This window comes from Ipomoea nil, unplaced genomic scaffold (genome assembly GCF_001879475.1).
Source record: "Ipomoea nil cultivar Tokyo-kokei standard unplaced genomic scaffold, Asagao_1.1 scaffold0482, whole genome shotgun sequence".
NCBI lineage: Eukaryota > Viridiplantae > Streptophyta > Magnoliopsida > Solanales > Convolvulaceae > Ipomoea > Ipomoea nil.
Window position 1 is genome coordinate 1767284 of NW_017616910.1, and position 20773 is coordinate 1788056.

The 20773-nt window shown below is 38.8% G+C and overlaps 4 protein-coding genes across 8 annotated transcripts; 3 read left to right on the top strand and 1 right to left on the bottom strand.

The window, feature by feature from the left end:
• Nucleotides 1–455: 455 nt before the first annotated feature.
• Nucleotides 456–1134, top strand: LOC109173622 (ferredoxin-2, mitochondrial-like). The gene has a single exon (XM_019322864.1). The coding sequence runs from the start codon at nucleotides 480–482 to the stop codon at nucleotides 966–968; it is 489 nt and encodes a 162-aa protein (XP_019178409.1). The 5' UTR covers nucleotides 456–479; the 3' UTR covers nucleotides 969–1134.
• Nucleotides 1135–1174: 40 nt separating this feature from the next.
• On the top strand, nucleotides 1175–3971 carry LOC109173621 (calmodulin-like protein 3). Of its 2 annotated transcripts, XM_019322861.1 has the most exons (3): nucleotides 1212–1242; nucleotides 1574–1716; nucleotides 3344–3971. In XM_019322861.1, the coding sequence occupies exons 1-3, from the start codon at nucleotides 1237–1239 to the stop codon at nucleotides 3816–3818; spliced, it is 624 nt and encodes a 207-aa protein (XP_019178406.1). In that variant the 5' UTR covers nucleotides 1212–1236; the 3' UTR covers nucleotides 3819–3971. The 2 variants fall into 2 exon arrangements, with proteins under 2 accessions (XP_019178408.1, XP_019178406.1); XM_019322863.1 differs by lacking the exon at nucleotides 1574–1716 and having other exon boundaries at nucleotides 1175–1242.
• On the bottom strand, nucleotides 3731–6631 carry LOC109173620 (protein FAR1-RELATED SEQUENCE 5-like). 4 transcript variants are annotated; one of them, XR_002052937.1, is made up of 5 exons: nucleotides 6240–6630; nucleotides 5268–5698; nucleotides 4716–4933; nucleotides 4350–4614; nucleotides 3731–3819 (listed from the first exon to the last, which is right to left on the bottom strand). XR_002052937.1 is itself a non-coding variant. In XM_019322859.1 (4 exons), coding segments are annotated over exons 1-3 (633 nt in total). In that variant the 5' UTR covers nucleotides 6241–6631; the 3' UTR covers nucleotides 3734–3819; nucleotides 4716–4732. The 4 variants fall into 4 exon arrangements, 3 of the variants coding, with proteins under 3 accessions (XP_019178404.1, XP_019178403.1, XP_019178405.1); XM_019322859.1 differs by lacking the exon at nucleotides 4350–4614 and having other exon boundaries at nucleotides 3734–3819; nucleotides 6240–6631; XM_019322858.1 differs by lacking the exon at nucleotides 3731–3819 and having other exon boundaries at nucleotides 4291–4614.
• Nucleotides 6632–9435: 2804 nt separating this feature from the next.
• LOC109173618 lies at nucleotides 9436–20683 on the top strand. Its single transcript, XM_019322856.1, has 12 exons — nucleotides 9436–9658; nucleotides 9743–9799; nucleotides 10280–10378; nucleotides 14358–14438; nucleotides 14546–14664; nucleotides 14751–14852; nucleotides 14970–15086; nucleotides 15244–15312; nucleotides 19696–19816; nucleotides 19930–20016; nucleotides 20177–20251; nucleotides 20497–20683. Exons 1-12 carry the CDS (start codon nucleotides 9503–9505, stop codon nucleotides 20587–20589), a joined length of 1176 nt encoding a protein of 391 aa, XP_019178401.1. The 5' UTR covers nucleotides 9436–9502; the 3' UTR covers nucleotides 20590–20683.
• Nucleotides 20684–20773: the final 90 nt, after the last annotated feature.

Genomic DNA, 20773 nt, shown 5'->3' on the forward strand with positions numbered 1-20773 from the left:
ACTCCAGTCAGGCGGCAAATTACTGTGTGAACCATAACAAAAAGTACATTTTTAATATATTAAAAATATATTATTTGTGTACTAAATGTACATTATACAAAATAATGTATTTTTTTTAATACAGTGTATATTTTTAATATACTAAAAATTATATTATTTATGTACTAAATATACATTATTTGATAGTATAATCCACCCAATTGTGTAATTCATAGTCCATACAATAATAATTGCAGTAAACTAATTGAGCTGATAATTTAGTAACCATAAAGTTTTAAGTTCAATCATTATGAATCTCAAACTTCCCTTGTGTTGGACTCCAGTAACCCCATTACCCCAATTATATTTGAGAATATTTTAAATTAAATGAAAATATTTTTATAAATTAAAATTAAAGTGAAAAAATAAAAGAAAATAAAATCCATGATCATATATATATAATAAGAATTTTACCATTTTCACTCGTCGAGCTCTCTAAAATGGCAATCGCTCATCTGCACAGACTCTCTTCGCAAATCTCCCGAAACCCACTCCTCTCTCACTCCTTTCGCGCCACCGTTACTCGTTCCTCCGCGACCGTCTCATCATCGCCGACTCCCTCGGCAAAGGTCGCCGATCGGATCGTGAAGCTCTTCGCCATAGACCCCGATGGCCTGAAGCGTGACGTCGTCGGACTCTCCGGCCACACTCTTCTCAAGGCTCTAACAAACCACGGCCTGATCGACCCGGCTTCCCACCGGCTGGAGGAGATCGACTCTTGCTCCGCCGAGTGCGAGGTCCACATTGCTCAGGAGTGGCTCGAGAAGCTCCCCCCGCCTACCTACGATGAGCAGTATGTGCTGAGGAGGAACTCTAGGGCTAGGGTTCTGAACAAGCACTCCAGGCTCGGATGCCAGGTTGTCCTCACTCCAGAGCTGCAAGGGATGGTCGTGGCGGTTCCTGAGCCTAAGCCTTGGGATATTCCGTAGAGGAATAGTAAGGTTACTGAACTGGATCTCCAGTGCTTTTACAGTTTTAATTGAATAATAATATTTTCAACTGCTTATAGTACTTGAAATGTTCTCAGTTCACTCTGACAATTGTAAAATTCTATGGAATACCACTATTTCTGTTCTATGAAATCAATTTCCTTCATGGCTAGTTTGCAGTACAAGTTATTACACTGCGCCATTACTAACATTTACAGATGAAAAATTCATATGCTCATGCCATGCTAGGGGTGAAAAGACAAAGAAAATGCAGGTAATGGAGGTACTGTGGTAGCATACATACTTTTAAGAGGATGAAATTATAGAATTGAGCTGTTTAGTGTGGTGTTCTGTTTCAGAAGATCGGAGTATAGAGGATGTTTCAGTGAATAAAACTGTTGCCTTCTAAGATGTGCCATGTAGGGATTGAAGTCATTGAACATTTGAAATTGAAAAGGCTTTTTCCTTTCTTATGTAGCACCAAACTGCCAATGTAGAGACCAACTTTTCACAGTTGCTGGTGAAAAACTGAGCCTTATTTTTGGTGTTTCTGGACCGTTATCTCCTACATGTTCTTTCGTGGAGTCGTGGTGATTATTTTATAGGCCATTATCTCCCTCATGTATTCTTGGCTTCTTCAATTGCGGGAGATGGTGTTCTATAGGCGCCATTATCTCCCTCGTGTAGTCTTGCCTTGTTTAAATGCTGGAGAGGGGTGTGGGCGTGTGGCTATTGCCTCTCAACCTGAGTGAGTACTTAACTCTTGGTTGTTGTGCTTTACTAACTCATGGCCATTACCGGATAGCTTTCTTCTCTGTCACATTATAGCTTACTTTATTTCATCTTAAACTGCTTCTCATGCCGACTTCATTAGTGTTTAGTTGTGGCTTGATTTTATATTGGTGTGAATGTGTGATTACAACAGTGAGATTCTACTTTCCATACCCTAGTGTGTTTTGCATGTTGGTGTGTTATTGCTGATGGTGCAATCTTTGTTGAGTGTGGAATGGGGTTTAGAAAAGATTGGCTAAGAACTGACTAGTTGATGGAAGACCTATTCTTCTCCAGGTTCCAATTAACCCTGAAGGTATGAACACAAACACCATTTCCACAACAATTGCCTTACTCAAGTTCAATCAATCCCAATTCCCAACCCTTCATGATCCCTGAATCTCCACTTGTCCCCACCTCCACCATACCTTATTATTATTATTATTATTATTATTATTATTATTATTATTATTATTATTATTATTATTATTATTATTATTATTTTATTATTATTATTATTATTTTGCATATTCCATTGGTATCCAGCATCCCATACCATTAAATAAAACTAATCGAGTCGAGTTTTGGTGAGGTCCATTTGGGACAGCTCTGAGTTGATACCTCCTATTTTCAATAAAACTAATGTGGTTAATACTGTTGTATCCACAAATACGTATTGGATCTTTTTATTGTCTGCTTGTTGGTTTTAGGTCCTGAACTAGCAATAGTTATGTGAAAAATGTCAAAAAGTCCCCCTTCCTAGCATTTAATGCCCTATTTATAGGGGGGAAGGGAGCACATGCCGGAAGCTCGACATGTGCGACATGTGTGACCCATGCATAGGGGAAGGTCAGAGGCTCTGTTGATTCCCCCACATGTGCGAAGGTTCTTGATATCCTCGTTTCTGCCATCCCAACCTGAGAAGGTCGGGTTGGACAAAGAAGGCAGGCACAGACTATTGTTACCTAAGCTTCTGCTCGGTCTTCACGTCTAAATTGGGCCGGTCTGTTTGAGGTCAGAAGTGCTTGGGAATAGCTCCTCAGGGTGGCAAGGAATAGCTCCTCAGGGTGGCTTGACCGGGTACTGAGCAAGTATACAGTACGTATGGGTAATTACACTCGGGGGTATATTCCCTACCAAAACTAATTTAATTGAGTTTTGATCAAGTCCATTTGAGCTAACTCTCCCAAACACGGTATCTTTTTGGTTACCTTAGATACCTCCCATTTTCATTTGACTTGATGATATATTCTGATTTTGAGATTTTGAGACAAACATTGGTGTCCTCAAGTTATTGCTAACCCTCGTTATCCCCTCTTAACTCCTCCTTTGACTTTTACATTTTCCTATTTATTTACTTTTCCCTGTTACAATGCATGTCTTTTTCTTGCAATTCCAACTAACCTTGTCTTCTCCCTTACGAATTTGTTTCCTCATTCACTTTCACCCTTGTGAACGTTCAGATTCCTATTGATGTCTCTCTCATAACTGGTATCTCCCCTTTCCTCATATATATTTCTCTTGCAGGCAACATAAACACACCAAAAGAACCCAAAATCTTGATTTCCTAGGCTCTCCTTTGTCTGATTGTATTGTGTTCCCAGGGAAATGAATCCAGCAGAACTTCGTAGGGTTTTCCTTATGTTTGACAGGAACGGAAACGGGAAGATCACAAGGAAGGAGCTGAGCGACTCGTTGGAGAAGCTGAACATACACATTCCGGAGAAGGAGCTGATCCAGATGATCGAGAAGATCGACGTGAACGGGGACGGGCATGTGGACATGGAGGAGTTTGGGGCGCTGTACGAGGTGCTCTTGGACGAGAGGGGCATCGGAGGAGATGAAGAGGACATGCGGGAAGCTTTCAACGTGTTTGACCAGAACGGCGATGGGTTCATCACCGTGGAGGAGCTCCGGTCGGTACTGGTGGCCCTGGGGCTGATGCAGGGAAGAACCGTGGATGACTGCAAGAATATAATCACCAAGGTGGATGTGGATGGGGATGGCATGGTCAACTATGATGAGTTCAGGAAGATGATGAAGGGTGGTGGTTTTGCTGCCTTAAGCCCTTCAGACTAACCTGCAAAGGGAAAATGAAAGCATGCATGTTGTATTCAAGTTTAGTTATTTACCTACAACCACTCTTGTCATATTGTGGGTACATTTGTACTTTGTGTACCATTTATAAACTAAGGGAGAGCAAATTTATGTATATAGTCTATATTCAACTAATATCTCTAACATTTCTCACAAATCAATCAACATATTCACACCCTTAGAGCAGAGTTCAGTTGATTGATCAAGTCAAAGTCAAGTTGATAGTCTATTTTGCTGGTAGTCAAGCCTTCTAGGACAAAGATCAAAGGTAAACGGGAGCTCTAGGGTTTAGACTGCAAATCCTTTTTTTTTTTTTTGGGGTGGGGGTCGGGGCTCAGTCAACAACGCCTCCTTATAAAAGAAGTTGGAAAAATATTAGGTGTTTGGGGTTGGCTGGAGGCCTGAAAAAGAAGTCGGCGTGGGGGCATATAAAAATGAAAATTATGAGATGCAATTAGAAACAAGAAATACTCCATATTTACTTTAATGAAACCTTCCACTCTATATTCATACCAAGATTGCAATAAAGACTAGCATTATGCCTTAACAATGTAGCCCGCCCAGAAGGCAGAATGGCTTCTTCCATCCTGAGCTCATTCTTCCTGCTCTTGATCAAGCTCCATCTATGCAACAAAAATGGCAGACTATTTCCCAATTCTTGACGATTGTCCCTAATGCAGAAGCAATCTCCACCAGGGGGGCATTAGAGGTTATACCAACTCCTCAAGTCTCAGCCACCCCCAAAAAGAGAAGTTTTACGACTTGGTAAAACTCAATGCTGAAAATCAACAGCATATTTATCTTGGTTTTGTTGTTTCAAGTTCAATCAACCACCAGATGAGTAAATAACAAAAATGAAAACTAATACCAGTGGCGTACCGGGTGTGTATTGCAGACTATTGATTTGGTGGCTTCCGTGCTTCTTTTTCAACTTGGTTTACATTGCTGACAACTACTTGAACTTTTCCAGATACAACCTCAATCTGCTCCTCAATATATTTCAACAAAGTGTTTAGCTGGTCTCTGTACAACTCACAGAGCCTATCCTGACGGTTCAACTCCATAGTCAGCTCATGTATCCTCCGGTCTTTATGGTCCTGTAAGAATAAGATTTGAAAATGAGTTAATTTGGGGCCTGGATATCTATTAGAAACTTCGCTAGTTAAGGACACATGGTAGCCAGTGTATAATGCTTTGATGACTATTGGTGTTTTCTGTGGCGAAATGCTATTTAAATCTTCAGAAGAGGAAATCAATGGCTTTAAATCCTTTAATCATCTCGGTTTTTCCATGCTAGAATAATAAAATGTTGATTGAGCTTAAGGATTACAAGTATAAATGATTAATAATCAAAGAAGCATTTGAGCAGTTCATTGCGATTCACTTGACTATAACAGTGAATGATTTAAAAGGAAAAAACACAAAACTCACCATAGCATTCCGGGAAGGGCGACCAGAAACAATCAATGGATGAGTATGCTCCTTCACGAATCTGGTAACAACCCATTTACCAGACTTATCAACCTTTACCAGCATCATTGCCTTGCATCCTTCTCGTGTGCTCGTTCTTGGCTTCCTAGCTGGCCCGAATTGGTCTTTCATTTTCACATAATAACCCTGCTTATTACACGAGAGCCGCCTAGAAAGAATCCTCTTGTCAACTTCTGACCTCCGACACTGATCAATGCGCATCACAAAGCCGGCACGCCTAGCATAGTTGTCATAAAATTCCTTGGCAGCATCTTCAGACTCAAACTCCATTCCCACCACTGGTTCTTGAACTCTACTTTCTTCACCCGAATCTAACCGCCTTTCAGCAGAAGCAGAACTGTCACCAATAGCAGCTTCAACCTCTATGTCCACTGCCAGAAATATGATATCTAAGAACAAAACCTTCAAGAAACAGCACTGTTCTGTATTTAAAACCATAACACTTATGGATTTCACATTCCTTTATCATTAAGCTTTCGAATGCACACAACAAATTGAAAGACGTGTTCTGTCTCAACGAAAAATCTAAATGAATAAAGAACCAAATTGAAGAATGTGTTTGTCTCAACTACACCACAAACATTGTGTAACAAAGCCATAGATGTGAGCATATTCCGGCAACAAGGATACCGATCACATGAAAAACATGGAATAATGTCATATAATTTCATAATTCCTCTTTTTTTCTTTCACCAAACACAATAATTCTTCCATTTTCTTTAAGCACTCCGCATAAGCTAACGACACCGCCACATACCAAAATCCATGTACTAAGAATTACAACAATGGTCGAATCAACAAATTCCCAACAATGAGAAAACATTATGGAGATTTTAAAGCTCGGAATATGCAAATATATGTCAGAACGGGATGAATTTAGATGAGAGTTTGAAATTTTGCAGTAGAACTTACTGGTTTGGACAGAGGAGGTGCCGTCGTCTCGATTGATTGCCAGATTTTTGAAAATTTTAGAGGTTTCTGCAGAATCTTCAATTCGATTTCTCAGAGATAGTATTGTCGCGTCGATTTTCAACGCCGGAGGTTTTGAGCTTTTCACTTTATCTTGCTGAGGAGAATTGAACGCCGGCGTTCATCGTCCGGGCACGAGTGTTACTTTCTTTCCGGTGACCACTGGAAAACCTAACTAAACTGTCACCACCAACGCCCACTGCTCATTGCTATCAAATTGAGAACTGAGAAGCTGATGAATAGAAATTAGTACGCATCTGATTCATATAATTGTAACGCTATTTGTATTAAATTGACAAATTTATGAATATGAAGATAATGATCAATGAAATTTTGGTTATCGAACTTGATGGGTGTGAACCCGGTGGGCTCGGGGCCCAAGAAGAAAAGAGATCAAGTCTAAGAAGGAGAAGCAAAGCCCGAGAGGAAAATGGAGTAAGCCCAAAAGAGATACGGGCCAGGCCGAGGAGTCGGCTCGACCCGGGAGTCGGCGCGAGTGTGGGATCAGCACGGGTAGGGGGTCGGTCTAACTAGCCGTTATTCCTACATTATCACCCATGAAACCTATTTACTACCCTATTATTACCTAATCATTACCCTACTTACTAACTAGCCGTTAGACACTTTATCAACCAACTTAATACCCATAACCCCCTAATTATCACCCATCAATACCCTACTAATGGTCCAACAGACACTTTTGGAGATGGACTAGCTATAAAAAGGAGAAGAAGAGCACAAGGAGAGAGGTCACTCATTCATCTACATGTGGGAGGACTCTCCCAAGTACTATTCTCCCACTCACTACTCTTTCTCCTTTAAGAAGACATCATTCATTCATACATACAAGCACCCTTCCTACACCACTCTCCCAAGAGAAGGCAATTCACATACACAACAAGAAGATTATCAAGAAGACTCCATTCTACCACAAAAAAGCATACTCCATCTCTATATACAAAGTATAGCTCCTTCCCTACACAATATTTCCATACTATCTGTAGAAAATAGCTCTACAATATGTACAAAAATACCTACAAAATGCATAGTGGAGTTAGGCTTGGCACCGCCCAAAAAGGCCCGTGGTTTTCCTTTCGGTTTCCACGTACAAAAAGCATTGAGTTATATTCGTTCTATTTATTTTTCTATAAGCCGCATGTGAAAGGTGAATCCACCGACCAAGGTTGTGTTGGACCTCCCTGGGTCCGAAAACCCAAAAACCATTAGAACTAATTCAATAAGCTCAATTCACATTTGACTAAAGAGATCACTCAGCAACTCGTGGCAGTAGTCTAGACTCGAGAGTTCCAGTTGTTATACATGGACCAAATCTATCTTGGAAGGTGAATCTTTGTCCTAAAGAGTTTTTTTCACTTTTGGTCCTATGACTTTAGTGACTCCGTCAATTTAGGTTCACAACTTTCGTTCCTGACATAAGTAGTGCTTGACTTTGATTTTTTTCCACTTTTAGTCCTTCCGGTCATCTGAGTGACTACTTTTAATCCGAATAAATAAATTGTCATTTATATTTAGATTTAAGAGGGGTAAATAAGTCCTTTACCATCTCTTAAAAAATAAACAAAAGAAGCTTTTGAGACTTTAAGTAATGTTTCTAGTATCATTCCAGTATTTTTGTATATATTGGAACGATATGGTGAGAGCTAAGGCGCATTGAAAATGGCGATCATTAAAGTTGAAACAGTATCAAGAGAGCTCGTCAAACCCTCTTCTTCTTCTTCTTCTTCTTCAAGACTCCATAAACTGTGTCTCCTTGATCAGATAGCCCCGCATGGCTATAATCCCAAAAATACATGAACTTGAGCCTCTTTTTCTTTTGTTTATTTTTTAAGAGATGGTAAAGGACTTATTTACCTCTCTTAAATCTAAATATAAATAACAATTTATTTATTCGGATTAAAAGTAGTCACTCAGATGACCTGAAGGACTAAAAGTGGAAAAAAAATCAAAGTCAAGCACTACTTATGTCAGGAACGAAAGTTGTGAACCTAAATTGACGGAGGCACTAAAGTCATAGGACCAAAAGTGGAAAAAACTCTTGTCCTAAATTATGTACTTTTAGTATTGACTCGAATTTACAGAATAATTTGTTCAAGAGTTCTAATTTATAATAGATGGATAAGATTTACTTAATATATATTTAGTATCTGTTCATATATACTTTCTCGACCTATTGAAGTACAAAAAGTCAATATCGTCCCTCTTATGGCTGAAACCCATAACCTCCCATTTAAAAGAGTCACTCTATGCCCTTAAACCACAAGGTCATTAACTTACCTAAGATATATTGTTGAATAGTGGATACATGATTTTTTTTTTTTTTTTTTTTTTTTGGAATTATGAGAGAAATCAACAATTGAGAATCTATATTAGGTAAACTTCACTCTTATGTAATAACATACAAACCATACATGAGAGGAGATCCTAACTCCAATGATTTTGTTGAGGTAGGGTTTGAATCTCCATCCTGCCGCACTCTTGTTGTAACTTAAGTAGTTAAGTAGGGTGTCAATAAGAGTTGGCCCACCCCACTTGAGTTCAGTTGTTATACCATGGACCAAGGTCCATTTTGTAAGGTGGACCCTGGTTTTAAATTGTGTATTTTTAATACTAGAATTATGAACTTCTAGAATATAAACTGTGTTTTTAAGTTTTAAAAATTTATGAATACAATACAAGATCATCTGTAAATTTTTAAAAAGTTAACTGTGAACATTTAATATGTAAATTATATATCTTTGTTTAGGTAATAATTTGCCACCCTGGTTATATATTATATTGTTAGCCCCCGTGGACCAAGTTTACCAGGTTTATACCAAAATTTTAGACTCTAACATATCACACCGTGAGATTGTTTAAGATTGATAAGATCTCCAGGTTTGAGGTTAGATGACGAACCGCTATGCTAGAGTGCTAGACTTGAGTTTAAATGATGAAATGCTATGCTAGCAAGGGATTAGATCTGTAATTTTACATATACGGAAGAAGAAGAAAAGGTGGGCACTTTATGTCTTCTTCACATTTGTCCTAAGTTAAGCAACTCTCAATTACTATCTTTAATTTCAATTCGTTGACCTCTTACTGTTCTGACATGTAGTCTTCTTCTGCTATTTAGCAACTTATTATCATCTCTCTCAATAAGCACTGTTATTCTCCAAGATTGGGTTTTTATCATATCACCGGTTTCCATGGCTTCTTCTTCTTCTTCTTCTTCATTTCCAACCCCTATAAAGGTAAAGAAGAGGCGGGCATTTATTTGCAGTTATTGCTGGTCTTCTGTATTTCTGTTTTCTGCAGGTTTCTTCATTGCCACTGCAGTTTTGGTTCTCACAGATTACAACCAGGTGTGCTTCACTAGAAAGTAAAAACCCACTCGCATCGATCATATCTTTAGTTTCCTGTTAAGCTTATTGATTTTGTGGGTGCAGAGGCTTTTAGGGTGGCAGCTGATTGAAGCTTTCGGGACATCAGAACCCACTTGTCAGGTTTGTTCAAACGTACAGCTTATCTTGATCTAATCTCATGCTGTGTTTAATTTGGTAAAGCTTATGGATATGGGTTTTGATTATGGCTTATGATCATGGATTAGTCATAAATTATATATGCGCATGCAATATGGGGAATAAGGGTCAAATCAGTTACTCAAGCTGATTCTGTTTGTGTTAAATGTTTTGACCGGTTATAATATTAGCTGGTTGTAGAAATGTGTTGGGAAATTAAAAACGTTGCTCCAAGCAGAGTTTTGGAAATCAACTATTCCAATAAGATTTTTTACCAAACACTAATTTTAGTTGGATCAAACATCTAAATTTGGTCAAACCAGTTGAAAAATAGTTGATCAACTATTTCCCAAACACCTTAGTGATTGAGGATATGACCAGGCAAATTTGTTTTGTTTTGTTTATTTGAAACCGGCATATTTGTTTAATTATTTAGTCATGTATGTATATACTTCTTTTATTTAGGATGAATGCAAGGCTGTTGGAACTGAGACATTGCCTAGGGGTATTGTTTCTAAAACCTCTGATCTGGAGATGCGGCCGCTTTGGGGTTCTGCTAAACAGGTAGGCGCCACTCCTTCATCGCCACTCAATCTTGCTAATACTAAATTACTAACTCATTCTAGCAGCACAATTTGTTAAAAATTGTTAATATTTAAGGGAGAAGTTTTTCACACCACAGACGTATAGGATGAGCTTCACCACCTCCACACCAACCTCCTTCAGAATATTGTGCACCCAAATTATGTCACATGCCACATGAGTCATCGCCCTATACTCGAATTCTGCACTGGATCGAGCCACAACAGTTTGTTTCTTGCTTCTCCAAGAAACCAAATTACCTCATATGAACACACAATACCCCGTCGTAGACCTCCTGTCACTCAACGAGCCTGTCCAGTCAGCATCAGAAAAAGCCTCAACACTCTTATGTCCATGATCAGCATATAAAATACCTTTCTCGAGCGCATTCTTGAGATACTTTACAATTCGAATTGCCGCATCCTAGTGGATTAGCGTAGGTGCTTGCATGAACTGACTCACCACACTTACTGGAAAAGCAATATCCGGACATGTAATGATAAGATAGTTCAATTTCCACACTAACCTCCTATATCTCTCGGGAGAATCAAGGGCCTCCCCCTCACCAGCTACAAGTCTAACACCTTGCTCCATAGGTATTTCGCATGGTTTTTATCCCAACAACCCAGTATCATCAAGCAAATCTAGCACATATATACTTCCTCTGAGAAAGAAACATTCCTTTCCGAGAATGAACAACTTCATTCCCTAGAAAATACTTCAACACTCCCAAATCTTTCATGTTCCTTGAGAAAAGATTTGAGTGCGCCAATCCCTCATGCATCACAACATGTGATCACTATATCATTAACATAAACAACCAAGTGAATACTTCCAATGTTAGTATGCTTGAAAAAGACAATATGATGATCACACACACTTCTGTACGTACCAAACTCAATAATCATATTACTAAACCTCCCAAACCAAGCTCGTGGAGATTGTTTTAAGTCATATAGAGACTTCTTCAGTCGACGCACCTTCTCAGACTCCCCCTGAGAAACAAACTCAGGGGGTTGCTCCATGTAAACATCCTCAACCAAATCACCATTCAAAAATGTATTTTTGACGTCTAACTGATACAGAGGCCAGTGATTAGAAGCAGCTAAGGAAATAAAGATACGATCTGAAGCTAACTTAACTACAGGGGAGAAAGTTTCCGTATAATCGACACCATACATTTGTGTATATCCATTGCTACTAGACGAGCTTTAAGTCTAGCCACCGACTAATCAGGGTTCATTTTCACAACATAAACCCACTTGGAGCCAATTGCAGTCTTACCAGCCGGGAGGGGTACCAAATCCCAAGTCTAACTGTCCTCAATAGCAGTCATCTCCTCCTTCATTACATGACTCCACCCATCATGAGCTATAGTCTGATCAAAGTGTTTGGAACTGACACATAATCTAAACAAGATACAAAGGTGTGAGATGACACTACAAATGATTATAAGACACAAAAGAGGAAATAGGGTATCGACAACGACGTATACCTTTACGAAGGGCAATGAGAAGATCCAGGTCATTTGAAGAAGACTCTGGTAAGAAAAAAGTACTCACTTCTGGTTTTGATGGCGCCACTTCATCTCTCGGCCGCCGAACATAAACCTGTATAACGGGAGGCCTAGATACAGACCCAACCAGTATGGTAATAGTATATTAAGGAAGTCATCATCTGGAGTAAACCCACACCTAGATGAACCAATAACACCCCCAGAGAACACCATGTTTTCAAATAAAGTAACATTAGCTGACACTAAATACCATCCCAAGTCAGGTGAATAACACTGATAACCCTTCTAAGTATGTGAGTACCCTAGGAATATACACTTAAGTGATTTTGGATCAAGTTTCCCGCGTTGAAGACGAACATCCTGGACAAAATAAGTACACTCAAATATTTTCGGAGGGAGATGGAAAAGGTGTTCTGATGGATACACGAAAGAATAAGGAATTTGACCCTGAAAGAACAAACGGAGGCATCCGATTGATAAGAAAACATGCAGTGTGAACAACATCAAACCAAAAAAAAAAACATAGACACTTTCATTTGAAACAAAATAGCCCGAGCTACCTCTAACAAATGACGACTTTTTCTTTCTGCCACCCCATTCTACTAAGGGGTGTACCCACACGAGGACTGGTGAACTATCCCGTTTTGGCTCATATAAGTGGAAAAGGGTTTAGAGAAATACTCTTGTACATTGTCACTCTGTACACACTTAATTGTTTTATTAAACTGGGTATTGATCTCGGCACAAAAATTACAAAAGATAGTAAACAACTCATCTCTAGATTTCATAAGATATAACCACGTACACATAGAGAAATCGTCCACAAAAGTTACGAAATATCTAAACATGTTCTTCCCTATGACCCGACATCAGAATGAACAAGTTCAAATAAAAACCCTAATCTATTATTGACACGAGGAGGTAGGAAACTCGACGATGCTTAGCAAACTCACAAGACTCACACTGCAAAGCAGACAACGATTCTAAACCAGGAAAGAACTTCTTCAAGATTCACAACGGTGGATGACCATACGAACATTGTAATAAGAAAGGAGAGGTATCACGCAACATGGCCTTGCATGGAGATATATACTACTCTAACACGTACAAGCTTCCGACTTCCTTTCCCTTACCAATAATCTTCTTCATCAAAAGATCCTGAAATAGACAATAACCCGGGAAAAAAGAGACAAAACAATTCAAAGTTCGTGTGATTTGACTAATAGAGAACAAACTAAATGGAAACTTTGGAAGGTGCAATATAACGATAGGGGTAATGATGAGGTTGCAACAGCACTACCTCTACCTAAAACCAGAACAAGTGATTGACCCATCCGCTAGGGTAACCGTAGCTCCAGGGTTAGAGGGAGAATATGTAGAGAAAACATTAGAATTACCTGTCATAGGGTCACTAGCCCCTGAGTCAATGACCCACTATGTAGACGAAGAAGACACACGCGCATCAGGATTACTTGTTTGGACAAAGGTTGCGGAAGAAGAAGGTTGATTGGATAGAAACTTAGATGGAAACTGCAAGCTGGGAAGAGGACACCTTTAGTTGATTGAACATTGCTAACTCTTCATCTGTCATAACCTCCATATGTCCTTCAGACCTAGAAGTTGTGTTAGCAAATCTTTACTGCCTCAGTGGTTTAGGACATTGATTTTGGAAATGACCTGGTTCTCCGTAGTTGAAACATACCCTCGATCCTACACGACCTCTTCCAAAACCACCACGTCCTCGATAGCAACCGCCTCCACCTTTTCGACTATTATACCCTTCGTTGGTATAATTCTCTTGCAACACAAATGCACTTCCTTCACCATTATTTCCCTGTGATACAGAAACACTCTTTTCGGGAAGTTCATTATTGTCAGTACTTAATGTCACATTCTGTATCTGAGAGAACACTTGGTCCAATGACCCCAACTCCTTGTGTTTCAGCAATTGTGACCTAAGAACCTCATATTCTTTGTCAAGTACAGAAATCCAGCTAAAGGCAATTAATTGATCACGTTGTGCTTTCATTTTCTTGATAGAACCTACTCACGGAGGTGAGTCGACTGATGCGACCGCCACCGCCAATTCCTACTCTGGTGTCGCCCTGTTGTTCCGAACACGACCCATTATCTTACTCTCGCCGACTCTGATAGCATGTTAATATTTAAGGGAGAAGCTTACTTTAACTCACTATATTTCTAATGTTTTACTTGAAGTTTGAGACTGTACAATATATAGTTACAAGGAACGCTTGATAGCCACAAACTGAGCCACTAGAGCCTTTAACAATCCTCAATAGTCTAACCCACCCAAAATTATTCTAACAAAAATAATGTTGGATGAACTATGAAACATGCATACTTATGATTACACAAACAGTGCTATCTGGTTTGTCTTATCAGCATTGTACGTTCTCTCCCCTTATGTCTTTAATTTGTTCCCAGAAGCCGAAGTCTCCAATGAGCTTGTTAGCAATGGCAGTTGGAATAAAGCAGAAGAAGAACGTAGAAGAAATAGTAAAGAAGGTTTATATGGAAAGAAAAACTTCATTATATTGATTGTCGTAATTTATATTCTATATAATAAAGACTATTGTATGTATAATCCATGATATTTCTTATATGATTTGCAGTTTCCATTATCTGATTTCATGATTATGCTTTTCCATTATGACGGGCTGGTGGATGAATGGAAAGATTTGGAGTGGAGTAGCAGCGCCATACATGTTTCTGCTCCCTATCAAACAAAGTGGTACAGATTAATACAAGACAAATTAAATATAATGTTCTTCCCACTATGCTGATTAGTATTATGTTCGTTCATTAACTCATGATTAGGTGGTTTGCCAAGCGGTTCTTGCATCCCGATATCGTTGCAGATTATGCTTACATTTTTATTTGGGATGAAGATCTCGGGGTTCAACATTTTAATGTTGCAAGGTAGTATATGTAGCATTAATATAATGATACCATACTCTTGTGATGAAGCTTGAAACACTACTACAAGTTCTATTACGTGATTTCCATTTTTTATTGTTTTTGGGTACTTGGATGCAGATACTTATCAATAGTGAAAGAAGAAGGGCTTCAGATATCACAGCCCGCAATAGATGCTGAGAAATCAGAGATTCATCACAAGCTTACTGCTCGAGTAAATGGATCAAAAGTTCACAGGTATCTTATATCTACTATATGAATGTATAATCAAATCAGCATAAACGCCCTTCTACTATGGCTACAACCTCAATATATAAATCAAATCTCGTAACATTATCTGCATATATAATTTAACATAAGATGCCTTTTGTTTGTGTCTGTTGTCTTGTACCAGGAGGGAAATAAACATTAGAGGCCCGGGGACGAGGTGTTTCCCCGACAGCCAGGGTCCTCCTTGCACAGGGTAAACATATATATGCTCAGATCATATTACTATTCAAGGGTTGTGGGTGTACATGGGGTAAATCTTCCTATATTGTGACCCTTAGTTGACCATCTCAAACCAAAAAGACCAATAAGTGCTTCCGTTAGCAGGCGAACTTATAACCTTGTGGTTACCAATTAAGTCAACAACTTGACCAACTTAATTGGTTATATTCTCAAATTTAGTTTGAGGAAAAATGGTCAAATACACCCTCAAACTTTAGTTGAAAAGTCAATATAACACCCCCAATTTTCAGCATAATTTAAAACCCTTTAAGCTTATGAAATAAAGGCAAATTATCATTAATACCCAAACAGAGCGGAAGCTAAATATCAGTGCTGGGGTGCTATGCCACATCTAGGCTAGAGAACCTAGATGCACAGGACAAAACTAACTAAACCAAGTATGATCCATAAACATCATCCAAATACAAGCACGGCACACATGCCGACTAACTAAGCTAATACTACTAAGTTAGCAACTGCAGCTCCTTCTAGCGCGCTCTTGATCACTAATCAGTACCTGAAAACATGCGGTATTACAACCGTTAGCGAATAATGCTAAGCAACCCACTCCCATGCGTCGAGTACAATACATATAGATATAAGAAATCATTTTGAGACTTGAGAATACATAATATAGTCCTAACGACTCTAGCTTTAAAACCAGGAATCAGACTCAAGGCATATCAATAGACTCGACACAGCAAGACGCATAAAGACACAACATGCAACTAGGACTGCAAAGCAAGACAACAACAATAACAAATAACAAGTCACAACAAGGCCACACAACAAGACACGCCCATGTTCCAACCTTATACCAAGTTCCAACCTTTACGCCTTTCCATCCTTATAACAGTTCCAACCTGTACCTCCAGGCCACCCTACACACCACGTCCTTATCCATCCGGAGCACCGCATGCTCCCCTCCAACAAGACCTCCAACAATCCACCGATCTCTTAGCACTCATAGTGCCATTACATAACATGACCTGTGCCTATAGCACAATGACCGAGCACTCGCAGTGCCAAAACATAACCTGATATGTGCCTATAGCACAGTAATCAGGCGACCTGTGCCTATAGCACAATGATCAATGCACTCGCAGTGCGTCATACCACCAACATATCTTTTCCACCAATTTCACATCTTTTCATCACCATGGGCAAAAGCACGAAAATCAAGACTCAATAACAATTACATCACGGGGTTACCGGGAAAAAGGCACAACATACGAGTAGACTCATAACGACACGAGATATCAACCTAAACATGCATCCTACGGGGAATAACATAAACCACACTTTTGACCCACGCAATACAAGTTTAGACCATATGCATAGACACGACTCACGAATCACGTTACGGTACCTAAAACATCATGCTAGACTCACACACGTCAAACGAGACACAACGGGGCATGAGGTTCGACCCATGGAGACCGAACGACCCCGCACCGGCCCTTACCCGCGGGGGGTACGGCGGGAGGACAACCTCCGGCAGCGGCGGCGTATTATTCCACTCACCTATCCTCCCGCTGGAACATCCTTCCCTCCCGACGGGTGGTTAGGTGGGGGTTCGTCCCCCCACCGACTACCCGCTGGAACATGTTTCTTGGCCAATCTTCCCAACCCGAGAATTCATCCAATTCACCCAAAATCAAGTCCCAAGCACGCCCAAACACATACCAACAACAATAGGGACTTTGATCATCAAGAATACGCCAAGAAACAACACAATCAAATCCTAACCACAAGCACTAAGCATGCCAAGACTCAAGAATTAACACCCAATGGTTCAAGAACATCAAGAACCTCAAGAACTTAATCATACCAAGTTCTAACGACTAGTCCTAAACCTTGAATAACACCCGAGCATGCGAAAACTCACCCAAGAACGCCAAAAACGTTACGAATTACAAGATTTACCACATAAATCATCCTAAGGACAAGCTCTAAACACAATTAAATACAAGAACATGCCAACAATCACACAGGGCCATCAAGAACATCAAGAATAACAAGAATCCATATCACAACTCCTAAAGACAAGCTCTAACAAGGCACAAATACAAAATCACACATTCAATCGTTCTACGGAGCCAATCAATAAACAATAGCAAGAAAAATAAGTTTTGTAGGACATGGGTTACCTGGTAGCTTTAATTAAACTTCTTACAGCTTCTAGGGTCTTTTCCTCAAGGTGCTCCTCCTATTAGTCTCTCATAAGCTTGGTGGCGGGGATTCCTTGTCTGATCTCTGGGAGGGGATTTTCGAGTGTATCCGAGGGAATGAGGTTCTAAAGCTTTCTAATTCCTTTTATATAGATCTAGGATTCCTAATTAGAATCTGATTAATACTGGGTCCAACTTCTTTGCTCCTAACGGGCTTTAAGGCTTTAATATGGGCAAGGACCACACTAATTAATTAAGGGCCTTAGCTTACTTAAATCCCTTTTTAATTATTCTTTAACGGAATTAATTAAATAATTATCCTGGATTTAAAGGGCGTAACACGGGGTGTTACAGTCAATTAGCCATCTAAACTTTTTAAATGTGCAATTACACCATCAACAAATTTTATTAGAAATTTAGTTATATGTTATTGAAAAAAATGCAAAAGATATAACACGAACTAGCTCAGAATTGTGCACTTGAAGGCAAAAAAATATGCACTTGAACGCATAAAAATGTGCACTTGAAAGCAAAAAATTCTGCACACGAATGCAAATAGATGTGCAATTGATGCAATTTATGGTACCAAAAAGAAAATTTATTCAACTTAACTGTTATTAAAGCAATTAACGATACAAATCGTTTGTAAATCTCACAACTTTCACTAGAAATTTAGTTATATATTATTGAAAAGAAGGTAAAAGATGTAATAAATATTGACCAATAATTATGCACTTGAAGACACAAAATTGTGCACTCAAAGGAGAAATTATGTATTGAAACAAAACAGATGCATTCGAAAAAGAGAAATATACACATGAAGAAAGAAACATGTGCACTCGAAGAAGAAAAAATGTGTACTCAGATGCAAAGACAATCAGACTTACTTAAAATTACAATAATGCCACCACGCGTTTTTTAATTCATCTTCAATCTGGGCTGTTGATTTGGACTATATCTATGGTTGCCATTTATCCATATTTTTTACCTAAACACTTCCTTCGTATATGATCCAAAATATATATATATATATATATATATATATATATATATATATATATATATATATATATATGTGTGTGTGTGTGTGTGTGTGTGTGTGTGTGTGTGTGTGTGTGTGTGTGTGTGTGTGTGTGTGTGTGTGTGTGTGTGTGTCATTGTTTTGGTGAGTCCACCTCTACCCATGAGTCCGTGTGGACAGATCTTAGCCATTGAATACTTGAGATCAATGACTTAGATTTCGCCAACTGTGCATTTCACTTGCACAGTTCGCGATGCACAGTGGGCGAAATTTATGCCATTGATCTCAAGCACTCAATGACCCAGATCTGTTCACACGGACTCATATGAAGGGGTGGACTCATTTGATCATGAGTGTGTATATATATATATATATATATATATATATATATATATATATATATATATATATAGGTTCAGGTTCAGGTGCATTTAAGTGTTTTCCGTGCAGTTGTGCGGGTGATTAATGTGCGCGAGTTTTGTACTTAATGTGCGTGAGTCTTGTGCTTAATGTGCGTGAGTGTGTAATGTTTAATGTGCGTGAGTTTTGTACTCAATGTGCATGAGTCTTGTGCGTAATGTGCGTGAGTTTTGTGCTTAATGTGCGTGAGTGTGTACTTAATGTGAGTTGTTGTGTGACTTGTTGATGAAACTTTAAAGTGCATGAGTTTTATACTTAATGTGCGTGAGTTTTGTGCTTAATGTGCGTGAATCGTGTGCTTAAGGTGCGTGAGTTTTGTACTTAATGTGGCGTGAGTTTTGTACTTAATGTACGTGAGTGTGTACTTAATGTGAGTTGTTTTTAAAAGTTAAGGTGCGTGTGTTTTTGTGCTTAACATGCGTGAGACTTGTACGTAACATGTGTGAGGCTTGTGTGCTTAACATGCGTGAGGTTGTGTTCTGAAGGTATTTTGTTTGTGTGCTTAATGTGCGTGTGTTGTGTACTTTATGTGCGTCAGATTAATGCTTAACGTGCGTCCACCCACACAATCACACTGGAAGCGTCAAATGCACATGATCCCTTCCCTATATATATATATATATATATATATATATATATATATATATATATATATATATATATATATATATATATATATGTATGAAGAAAACTAGAGATATGAGTGCGTGGTTAACATATATGATATCATATATGTGACATGCAGATGGGTGGAAATAATGGCTCCGGTTTTCTCCAGTGCATCGTGGAGATGTGTGTGGCACATCATTCAGAACGACCTGGTTCATGGATGGGGCGTCGACTTCCAAGTTGGTTATTGCGCACAGGTTAGTTTGCCATCACGCAACAACTAAAGCAAGCCAATTTCTTACATTATAATGTCGTACGTGTTTAGTACATTCTTGGCTAGTATATTGATCTGTGACATATTATCTGACAGGGTAACCGAACCGCCAATGTTGGGGTGGTTGATACTGAATATTTGGTTCACTACGCCCTCCCTACACTCGGGGGGTCATCAAACCAGGTATCCCTACATACCATCTACTTTAATTTCATCACTCATTAGCCTAATTAATTAAGGTTCTTGTCTGATCTGTCATCCTAGTTTGTAAACTTGTCTTATTGTTTCTTAACTGATATATATATATATATATATATATATATATATATATATATATATGCAGACAAGTAATGAAGCAAAAGGCCAGCAGGGTTCTTCCAAGGAATCCTCATCTCATCCATCTCATGCTAGAAATGCAGTAAGTTCCTGTTTTATTAGATGCAAACTTTGGTTGCTTATCTTCATTCAACATATAATATTTAAACATAAATGTGCAATCCAACTATCAGCTTACGCTTTTACTTGAGACAGAACACATCCTTCAATTTGATATCAGAGTTTGATCGAATCTTCGCGTCACCTCATACAAAGAGTGAATTGCACACGTGAGGAGTCATGTTGAGCATATAATAGACAATGTTAAAAATGAGGTTTTGGTTGCAGGTGAGGAAGCAATCTTTTGTTGAGCTAGACATCTTTAATAACAGATGGAGAAAAGCTGTTACAGAAGACAAATGTTGGGTTGATCCATTTTGAAGCCAAAGAGGACTCTCACATATATACAGCATATCACTTATAAGGAATTGAAAATTCTTTCTATCATTTTTAATAGAAAGGAAAACTGTATCAATTATTGATTGTCATGTAAAATACTAATTAATATGATATTATCAAAAGTCTAGATTAAAATTTCTTGAATTTGAATTTCATACATTACTTG

Coding starts and splice junctions, on each gene's coding strand:
- LOC109173621 (XM_019322861.1), top strand. Junction 1,717..3,343: donor GCTATTGCCTCTCAACCTGA/GTGAGTACTTAA, acceptor TTGTGTTCCCAG/GGAAATGAATCCAGCAGAAC.
- LOC109173620 (XM_019322859.1), bottom strand. Junction 4,934..5,267: donor GCCCTTCCCGGAATGCTATG/GTGAGTTTTGTG, acceptor TTATTCTTACAG/GACCATAAAGACCGGAGGAT.
- LOC109173622 (XM_019322864.1), top strand. CDS start 480: ATGGCAATCGCTCATCTGCACAGACTCTCTTCGCAAATCTCCCGAAAC.
- LOC109173618 (XM_019322856.1), top strand. CDS start 9,503: ATGGCTTCTTCTTCTTCTTCTTCTTCATTTCCAACCCCTATAAAGGTA. Junction 9,800..10,279: donor CATCAGAACCCACTTGTCAG/GTTTGTTCAAAC, acceptor TCTTTTATTTAG/GATGAATGCAAGGCTGTTGG. Junction 20,017..20,176: donor TCGGGGGGTCATCAAACCAG/GTATCCCTACAT, acceptor ATATATATGCAG/ACAAGTAATGAAGCAAAAGG.